The sequence below is a fragment of the Eutrigla gurnardus genome, assembly GCF_963514095.1.
Source record: "Eutrigla gurnardus genome assembly, chromosome: 9".
NCBI lineage: Eukaryota > Metazoa > Chordata > Actinopteri > Perciformes > Triglidae > Eutrigla > Eutrigla gurnardus.
This window is the reverse complement of record NC_139923.1, coordinates 15,305,122-15,315,274: the sequence shown is the minus strand read 5'-3', so window position 1 is coordinate 15,315,274 and position 10,153 is coordinate 15,305,122. Positions and strand designations below refer to the sequence as shown.

Here is a 10,153-nt window from a genome sequence, read left to right as displayed (position 1 = left end):
TCTCTTGTTTCGGGTATTTCTGTCATGCCTTGTACATAATGCTGTCTACATTCCTGAGTATTGACATCACATGCATATGATGCAGGACACATTATCTGACAATACAAACTACTTTGATAAAATGAATATGCTTGTCATGCTGATTATATGCACTCTTTCACATTCAGGTGAATTCAGATTTCCCACATTACAAAAATACATTGACCTGATAAGACATCATTGGTGTTTGTTTTTTCCTTTTTCACGGCAGCAAATATGAGGACATGCTTTACTAAAATGTGAGCCCCCCCTTAAAATAGACATAGTACCGCTTAAGGCCAATGAAAAGCAGATTTGTGCAATGCATGTTTACATCTAACACTTAAATGTGGCCTTTGTTCAGAGACAGTGAACCTGTCTTTTAAAGTTGCCCTGTACATGTTCTAGCTAGACATTTGTTAAATGGGATGATTTAGAAGACCATTAAAACAAAGTGTCACTGTTATTTGATGCCATATTTTCTTTGTAGCATTTTAATTTTATGTGGAGTCAGTAAGTGAGCAAATCATCAAAGTAACCAAATCTTCCTGATCTTGTCACAGATTTATGAAAATATGACTGTGCTTCCTTACGTGATAGGCTAAATATTACAACTTCACATATAATGTTATATACAATGAGACAATAAACGTGCCAGCTTTTGAAGAGATTTAATAACTCTGTAATTACAGATTAAAAACTTAGAGTACAATTACCTATTTATACAGCTGACAAATCATAAAATGTAAATTTTTTCAAAATACAAAAATAAGTCACCAGACACACGTACCATACAAAATGCAATAAATAGTGATAAAAAAATAACACCAAAAACATGCACAGTCTGTTTGGGAGTTAGAAAATGTAACTGTTGTGGGCATGTTCTCCCTTGTGCGTCACATTGTGAGGCCTCAGGAAGCTGTGTGACTCCTCTTTTCTTGTGGTTTCATCAGAGGGGTTCTTACCCTCGTTGATGCGTCATGCTACTTGTACAGCTGATATCTGGTATCGGTTGAGCGAACCTCTCCAGCTGCATTGGTTCCGTGTCATGTTGTCCACCGACTTGCCTACAATGTCCATTTCTGCAAGATACCACATACGAACCAAAAAAAGGTTGATTGTGCTGCTTTCAGAAGGATAAGTCATTTACTACAAAACCTAAAGCTGCTGCTGGAGTTTTCTTGTAAACAATCAAAAGTGTTATTTGCATTCAGTGTTTCCCAAAATGTACTGCAAACCTAAAAATGTTTTAGAACTGACCATTATTTCTTCCACAATTGTAGAAGACTCCAAGGGGAATATTTTAGGCTATAGCATAGTAGAGACAGAGAGGATGCTCTTGGAAAACAGGAAGGCAATCCAGACACTCCAAAATCAAAAACCAATGAGAAAGGAAATGTTAAAAAACAAGCATTTGTTAAATGCCGTCACCAAGACCTAAGAGTATGTTGGATGTATTCATGATTTAGCCACTATATTTTAAGCTTTTTAACATTTCCTTCCTCATTAGTCTTAGATTTGCTTGGATGGCCTTCCTGTTAAGTCTTATAAGTTGCTATAGCTAGGTAATCAGTCACAGTGCTTTGTAGTCATTATTTACAGTTATTTTAGGAACCTAAAACTCCCATTCCATCTCCTTCCTACTAAATATGATTAGAAACTACATGATGACTACACTACCTGTGTGCTACAGCAGACAGGCCTATTTTTCTCCTCTCCTCGGTGTCTCTTATTTGGAGGAGTTGCTGCTTTGCCTCGTGTCACCATGCGGCCCGCTACAGCTTTCATACTCTGGATCCACCTGCTCTTCTTTGATCGCCATCCTCTTAGCATCCTCTGCAGAACAAATGCAACATGGAGGAGTTAGAGCTTCATCTCAGACATAAATATGTCAGCAAACAAAAACATGGGAATTGTACCGTTTACCTTTAGCAAGATGCAGATCGAACGAGTACTCGGTCTCTTCCACCTCGTGCCGAGGTGCCGTGCCTTTCATCCCGTCCCGCAGTTCCTTCAGCTTGATGTAGAAATGGACCTTGTCCTGTGCGCGGGGAAACTGGGCACAGCGAGGGCTTGATGATGGCATCAAGTAGCACACCTAGATGGAATACAATATGCCCTTAGGGTTGTCGGTTGCATTGTTGAATACATTTTAAGAGTCATCCAGGTACTGTTTCAACATACCGTTTCAGTTTCTGGGATTTTGTACGGCTGAAGACCAAAGTCGAGATTCTTTGCCTTCACACCAAAGGTTTCTTTGCAGAAGATTTCATAAATACCTACCAGAATTAACAAAGGAGGATAGAATGTTAAACGTGCCCAATGGCTTTATGAACAAGCCTTCTAAAACACTTGAAGTGCAGTTGTGTCTGTGTTTGAATGATTGTACCTTTTCCATTAAAAGCTGCTATTAATGGTCTGTATTTTTGTAGCTTGTCGAGTAACTGTCGACCTCCTTCACGGATCTCCTTACTGGGAGAAAAACAGAAAAGATTGTTTCAAGGGACCCACTGGATTATATTATTTTACACCAACTCTGAATCATTCTGTATAAAAGCATTAATTAAATTACTCTTTGCTGTTTTTTAAGGGAAACTACATTTCCATAAATGTAATAAACCAATGTATGTTTTTCTTATCCACCTGGAGAGGTCCTTGCTGCCGGGTGTGGTCCTCTCTACCATGTTGGTGAAGCCGATGCTGTATTTTTCCGGCAGGCTCTGATCATGCGTGTAGTTGAGCTGCTCGTCGGTTAGACCGGAGAGAAACAGACACTTCCCTAGGATATAAAAGAAGAGTTGAAAATGTAATGTAGTGGTTATAGTGACACGTAAAATACATTTTAAAACACAGGATTCAGACTCGTTTTTGATTTTAAGTGAAGGATTTTTTTCAGTTATTGTAGCTGCACTGTATATTTGGGACAACATCAGCACACACAGCTTTCATTCACTTTCACTTTGAGAAATATTCAAACCTGAGACACCATTTAAAGGCTGCACACAAAACAAAAGCTTTTATAAAATGTCTTTGTAACTCAACATGATGTCCTTTGGTATCTGGACACGTCTCTACTTTCAGAGTAGAAGCATTCAAAATTGGAAATATGTTGTATATTCCCTGTAGTCGGTAATGAAATTGAATTTCAACATACAGAAATGGTTTCCTGGGTTCGGGTAATGGCGTCCTTTGAAGGCTGACAATAGTCCTGGGTTAATTCCAATCTGAGGAGAAATATGAAGGTGTTACCATGGCAACAGACCTTTGTGTGGTGACTGAAACCTTTCAACATGGAGACACTGTGTGTCAATCTTTTTTTCTACAATTGACACCCATTCACTACTTATTCAAACAAACAAATATACACATTCTTAATAGGTCTCCAGTAAATAACTCACGATCAAAATGTCAAGATTGTAGGTAATAACATCTGGCAGGGTTTTGGCCATAACTTCAGCCACTGACATGCCGTTGAAGCGATTGAGAGCCCTCTTGGCTTTTTTGGCAGCATCGATCTCATTCTCCTCCTCTTGCATCTTGCCCTCCTCCGCCTGCTGCTTAGGAGGTCGGCCTCTCTTCTTCTTCACTGGTGTCACAACTAGGACCGAGAGGAAGGACGTGTTGTAGATATGAATAAAACACACTTATGAAAAACTGCTTTGGGTGTGGGGAAGGAATCAATAACCTCCATACCTTGAAGGGGACCAGCAGGCTGAGGTTGGTGCTGAACACTTGGCTCCTGCTGCTGTATTGTTTGTTGATGCTGAAGGTGATGCAGGTGCGCAGGATGTTGCTGCTGCTCCCTGACGTTTGGCTGGTAGGTCAGCTCATGGTAGTTATTTTGGGCCGGGGGGTTATAGTTCTGGTAAAAAGGTTCCGGATAAACAGTCGGTTCCCGGTGGACGGACAGTTCGGCCATGACGAGCTCATCTCTGGGACCTTCTGTGTAATGGCCCATGCTGTGACACGGCATCACATGCTGCGCCTCGGGGTGCTGCTGGCTGGACTGGTACCTAGAAAAGAGAGGGTGCGCGAGAGAAGAGGAGGGTGAAGATACATGTTAAAGAGAGAAGGAAAAAGGATGGTGAGTAAAAGAAGAAAAGGAAAGAGGACCCGGACAAAGCAAGGAAGGACAAATTATGACTGGTGTTGAATGGGGTGTGCGTGTAGAAGTCGGTGAGGCAAACTTACAAGACACAATACTTACAAACATACATGCTCTGATATACACCTGTTTGTATTCTCTGCATTTCATTCAGCGTAGAGTATGCAAGTCTAGCTCTGAAAGTATTTCTCCTCGCTTCATTGTGGCTCAGTTTGGTTGGTTTTGAGCATCTAACCTTGAACACTCACTCATTGCACCCACAAACAGGCCTTTTAACACCAACTTTGTTTTGCACTCAGGTAAAGCTGACCATAATGGAATGAAGACATACAAACAATTGATACTACTGTGGCTGTGATTGATATGAACTCAACTACAGGTTTAAAAATGTAAAGAGTTTATTTTCAGGCCGTGTCTACTGTATGTAAAAAGGCGGAGTCAGAGCTACTGCAGGTGTATTTACAAAGCCTGTAGCAAGTGATGGTATCAGAACTGCTGGATAATGTAGTAACATGTAGCATTTTAGGAAATATCCTCATTAATTTGTCAAACCAGCTACAGAACACACATAATGTAATATCATCACATTAACTTAATTTACTGGCAATTAAATCAGTAAATTACGTTTTTTGTCACATACCTGAATTATAACTCAGGGTATTTCTAGTTCAACCTATTCAATTTAATTACATCGTTTTTTATACTTAAAAATTACACTATCGCTTGCTACAAGCCTAAATATTAAGTATGCAGGTATATAGGATGTCGTGTGTCAAATGCTATTTATTTTTCCACCTCATGCATGAAAATGAAGACGTCAGGAAGATAACATGAGAAGTTTTCCATGACCTGCCACCTCCAACACCAACTCACCACTGCTGAAAATAATCCGTAGGAACCGTCAATGATGTATACTGGTTTTCTTCCATCTTAACTGTTGACTTATTTGAATAAATTAACATTCATTCTGCTGCCAAATACATCAATAGACACTGGAGATGTGAGCTGTGTGGAGATTATAGCACAAACGGGACATTGCTGGCACAAAGAAGACTTATGGACGCTGCTACAGGAAGATGGAAGGTTGAGCTAACGGCGAGCTAACAACATTACGCCGTGCTACAGTTGGCTTGAAACCGCAAAAGACCTCTACTTTAACGTGAAATAAAGGTATATGAGCAAACTAACATACCTGTCATACATTTTGTTCTTTAGTTTTCAAATAAGAGAACAGACGGGGAGGGGGGCTGGGAATCCTCCCAAAACAAAGACCATTTAAACGCTCAACATTTCCTTTTGCGCAGGTTGAGTGAATGCTTACCGCCCTCTTTTGGTTAGGAGGCGCATTGCATGGGTCACACTAAAATTATAATCGAGGATGTTAAATACCATTATACAACTATAGTTTCACAACCAATCATCAAATCAAATTTAATAAAACAGTACAGATTATTAATTACTTTAAAAATAATAAAATAGACACGGGATTATAGTGCATGGTAGACAGGCGTATGATTTCATACAAAGTACCTCGAGATGGCGACAAATATTGTATCTGTGAAAGCAGCAGCATTCATTTACACCGTAGACGAAGGTAGCAGCCAAAGAGGTTGTGTTTCCGTGAAGCGGATCACTCCGTAGTGTAAACAGAACCAATTCAAAATACACACTTATGGTAAAAAGAATATATCTGAACCCTCCAGAAATTCAAAGATATGATTTACTCCTCTTTTTTTTTTAATATATCAAATTCCCCAATGTTACTGTTTTGAATTGGCACTACAATGTAAACTGAAAAGACAGCATACCAGGTGGTATGTGGCTAGCAAGGTCGGCTAAAAGCTAATATTAGAGCTAAATCTAGCTGGCCTACATCACCAAGCAGCCGCAAATGGTGGAATAGAATAAAGCTTTAAAAGCCATTACGATCCCCATTTACCAATACATTCACAAAAGCGTCGAACATGCGACGGGAAAATAAATCTTCACGTTTGTGATATCAGTAAATAGAGGCAGAGTGTGAGCTCCTCATTGTTATATTTGATCTCTGTGCTAAACAGCACGACCTGTGTGTCCCAATGACAGACATTTGGGTTTACCATGGTGGAAATTAGCTTCACTTTGCGGTCTTTTATTTAATTGACAGAGAAATAAACAAGGTATGGTCTTACTATCGTCACTATATGTCCGTTTATATACATTTTTATGTGACCATTATTATTTTTTTCCAGGCGTTTAGCCCTGGCTAGATTTACACTATGGCTAACATTAGCCTCCCTGTCACTGCTTTACTGTGCAGGTGGTATTATAAGGTACATGTATGATATATGTACATACATGTATAGGATATTAAACTGGTGGATTTTACTTAGCTTAAAACCCCTAATGGTATCGCATAACGTTAGCCATAGAAGTAATACAGGATCCCAGTGCTCAATGTCATCATACTGTCTAATTGTAGGCTGCATAGCCCTGATTACGAGGCATTCTTTTACCCTTTTAACAGACGATATGAGTTTTTATTTAGAAAGAAAACTATTTGACATCATATTTTGACTTTGCAACCAAATGAGAAGGGGAGACGACAAAAAAAAAATAAGATTCTTCTTTCTGGCATATATCTTTGAGTCCTCTTTTTCAGGTGAAGATGCCAGCCGGTGTATCTTGGCCTCGGTACATGAGGATGCTGGGGGCCAGTATACTGGCCATGTTTGCAGGAGCACAGGTCGTCCACCAGTACTACCTACCTGATCTGGTGAGGGACACAATCATACATAGAATTAATGAAGCAAAGAGTTACGATGTGATGAAATTATTAGGATGATGATTTTGAGTTTTTTTTAGGTGCTATTTTTATGCTGTTATATACCTGAAGTATTAATCAGCTATTTAACAACATATTTAACATATTTAACAACAAAAACCCAAGGAGACACTAAAGACAGACTTTTATGGGTGATGTTTTAGATCACTGGAAGTTATTTTTTTTAAATAAATAATAAAATATCACCCACCGCAAGGCCCGGCCTTTCTGTATGTGTTTCTGTAACAGTTCTTGCTGTTGTGTATCTTTCAGAGCATACCAGAGAGCCCACCAAAACCTGGGGAGCTTAAGACAGAATTGCGGGGCTTCAAAGTCAGAGAAGAAGCTGCTGCAGCTGCATTAAATCAGCTTAAAGCAGAACAAAAGGTGGACTGATCTGGAATTATATATCCTCTGTGTGATGGACACTGAACCAAGCATCCCGTCCAATGTTTGCCAACAGCAGTGGCTGCCACATGCCTGGGAGAAAAGTCATTTCTGGGACATCAGAAAATAGATATATGCTGTGTTTGGTGTTTTCTTCTAATGGAGCAAACATAAGAGAGAGAAAATGTGGCCCTGAGTGTGTCACATTTTTGAAGATAAGGATCTTATTTGAAACATAATTTGGGTTATACATCCATTTGTATCCGTAAGTAATACATCTCTTCATCCTTTAGAATCACACAGACTGAGTGATGAAATATGGAACGCTTCATGATCTATAATTCCATGTTATCCAAGAGTATATGTTTTGAAAGCTTTTTGGATATTTTGTAATAAAAATGTCATAATGATACTTTTGTCTTTATTTTGTGGTATATGTTGGGGCTCTATATGGAAATACTGACAAACTTGCCAAATCTATCTTCAACAATTGTGTAAATTGATTTCCAGCTTCTAAAATGTGAAGATTTATTGTTGTAAATCATGTATTTGGGAGTTTTGGATTGTTGGTCAGATAAAGGGAGTGGCAAAAACATGACCTTTATTCCTTCATTTTTCAGTATTGTTTTGCCATAAAGTAACAGTCAGTCAATAATGAAGCCTTGATGGAAAATATATCATTATTCCTTTGTCTTTAGGGTTAACTGGGAGGATGTATTCCCATTATATCATCGAGGGACCTCACAACATATAAACAAGTTGGTTTGACGGTGCGCGAGCGCCGGTGTTGAGTATCATAGCAACAAGTTTAAACAAATGGAAAACGGAAAAGATGGCGACACAGAAAGAGAAAGACGCCGCGGATTATCTCAAGAAACACAAAATTGTCGAGCTCATGGACAACCTGACCTGCATGCTCTTCTTTCACAGACCAGGTTAGAGTTAATTCTAATAAACAATCTAGAATCCTCAGCTGAAAACTAGCTAACTAGCTTGTAAAAGCTAACTAGCTAATTTCTAACACACAATGCTACACGTCTGCTTATGAAAAGACCTACACAAGTTTTTCAGTCACTATTATTTTTTTGCTATTTTTATTCTTTCATTCATTGTTTAATTCAGAGAATCCCAGAGAGTTTCTTATTGAGCAGCTGGAGCAGCTGAAGAAGTCTCAGCAGAGTGGTGAGAAGAAGGGGCCCAATCTGTTCAACAAGGACAACCTGGATGCAGTCTTTGGGATACTGGACCCCACTAATCAGAAATACATCACTTTTGCCCAATACAAGCAGGGTGAGCACAGGATATGGACACTATATTTTAGGCAGTGAGATATTGATGCTTTCAATAGGATTAAATATGTAATTGTTGTTTGTATTAACATCATAAGCCCACTCGAGAAATTCATTTACAATATTTCCATGCATTTATTTGTCATGTATTTATTCAGTCTCTCTGTATTAGAGCCAATGGTGGTATTTATTCATATGTCACCTATAGGTGCTTTTGATTCACCCAATTATTGCTTCATACGACAACATGTTATATCAGAATAATGGCATTTTGGATTAAAACAAATCCTCACAAAGGCTCTTCCTCCACAGCTCTTGCCACAATTGGCACAACAGACATTAATGAATGTCCCGAGGGTGTAAATGAAGACAAAATATCCGAGGACACTTTCAAAACAGAAGCGTAAGAGCACTTTGTAAAATATGAACAGCATGACAAAGCCAATATTCAGCAACATTTTTATATTCTTCATATTGTGAAGGTCTTGTCTGTCTCATTTTGTTGTTACAGGTTGAAAACCCTGCAGAGATGCTCAGCAACATATGAGCAACTGTGAACTTACGTTTGATGTTGGATTTAGCTGATGTGTTATCTATTCATAGATGAATATGCATGTGTTTTAGTCATTTGGACTGGGCCGTATGTGGCGTTGTGTTTTGTTAAATGAGTGAGAGTACATTTGATATAATTATTATTACCAAACTGTTAATATGTTTTCTTATTCAGGCAGTTTCCATTCACATATTCACCAGCCTTTTTACACTACAGTTTTATATTGTTGTGGAATTTCTTCTTAAAACTGGAGGATGTCTCAATAAATAGCAGCATGTCAAGGTGTGATATGTGATGAGATTCAACTGTTTATTGAGAGCTCTCAGAGAAGTACACAACAGGTCTTATGTACCCTAAGTCCAAATTCCAGCTCTTCGTCCCAGATAATATTCCCTTTCTTACCTGATATTGAAATAAGACATATTCATTTCCCAGTGTATTAAATTCACGCCACTAGCCAGTTTGACAATGTGTCATACAGTGAAGATATGTTTTGTAGCGTATGTTTTCACCTAACAATACTTTGGTTTACTCCTCTGCATAACCTTACCTAAAACTGTTTATGAATACAGTTTAAAATAATGATGATGATTATTCATGTAAAATAACTAAATAAATACAATACTGATGTATTAATAAAACCATCTTGCCATCCAACCTGCATAGCTGTCAAGAGAAATTTGATGTGGTTTATGAATGTATCTTCAATTATATGAAAGCCGAGGAAAGGTAAGTGTAATTGTTGTTGCCTATATTACAAAAACAGGTCAAATTCATGAAGTTAATCAGATAATTAATGTGTTTTTTTTGTGTTTTTTTATTTTTTTTTTACAAAAACGTTATTATCATTATTTATTATTCGTAGTAGTTGTAAAAGTAAGACATGCAATAATAAAATTAATACTATTTTATAATTGAATATATCATAACAAAGAACAGTAGTAGAAACAGTGGTAGTGTACATTCACTTTAAATGTTATTTTAGTTGACTTGTTTTA

At 38.1% G+C, this 10,153-nt stretch overlaps 3 protein-coding genes across 5 annotated transcripts; 2 read left to right on the top strand and 1 right to left on the bottom strand.

Moving 5' to 3' along the window:
- Positions 1-673: 673 nt before the first annotated feature.
- Positions 674-5,427, bottom strand: tdg.2 (thymine DNA glycosylase, tandem duplicate 2). 3 transcript variants are annotated; one of them, XM_084018288.1, is made up of 10 exons: positions 5,316-5,427; positions 3,712-4,031; positions 3,417-3,616; positions 3,173-3,242; positions 2,662-2,797; positions 2,408-2,490; positions 2,203-2,297; positions 1,945-2,116; positions 1,699-1,854; positions 674-1,100 (listed from the first exon to the last, which is right to left on the bottom strand). In XM_084018288.1, exons 1-9 carry the CDS (start codon positions 5,324-5,326, stop codon positions 1,748-1,750), a joined length of 1,194 nt encoding a protein of 397 aa, XP_083874414.1. In that variant the 5' UTR covers positions 5,327-5,427; the 3' UTR covers positions 674-1,100; positions 1,699-1,747. The 3 variants fall into 3 exon arrangements, with proteins under 3 accessions (XP_083874414.1, XP_083874415.1, XP_083874413.1); XM_084018289.1 differs by having other exon boundaries at positions 5,325-5,402; XM_084018287.1 differs by lacking the exon at positions 5,316-5,427 and adding an exon at positions 4,997-5,057.
- Positions 5,428-6,167: 740 nt separating this feature from the next.
- Positions 6,168-7,719, top strand: uqcc6 (ubiquinol-cytochrome c reductase complex assembly factor 6). The gene is made up of 3 exons (XM_084017343.1): positions 6,168-6,282; positions 6,765-6,878; positions 7,200-7,719. The coding sequence occupies exons 2-3, from the start codon at positions 6,771-6,773 to the stop codon at positions 7,320-7,322; spliced, it is 231 nt and encodes a 76-aa protein (XP_083873469.1). The 5' UTR covers positions 6,168-6,282; positions 6,765-6,770; the 3' UTR covers positions 7,323-7,719.
- Positions 7,720-8,045: 326 nt separating this feature from the next.
- Positions 8,046-9,778, top strand: efcab10 (EF-hand calcium binding domain 10). The gene is made up of 4 exons (XM_084018611.1): positions 8,046-8,248; positions 8,436-8,603; positions 8,915-9,005; positions 9,114-9,778. Exons 1-4 carry the CDS (start codon positions 8,146-8,148, stop codon positions 9,157-9,159), a joined length of 408 nt encoding a protein of 135 aa, XP_083874737.1. The 5' UTR covers positions 8,046-8,145; the 3' UTR covers positions 9,160-9,778.
- Positions 9,779-10,153: the final 375 nt, after the last annotated feature.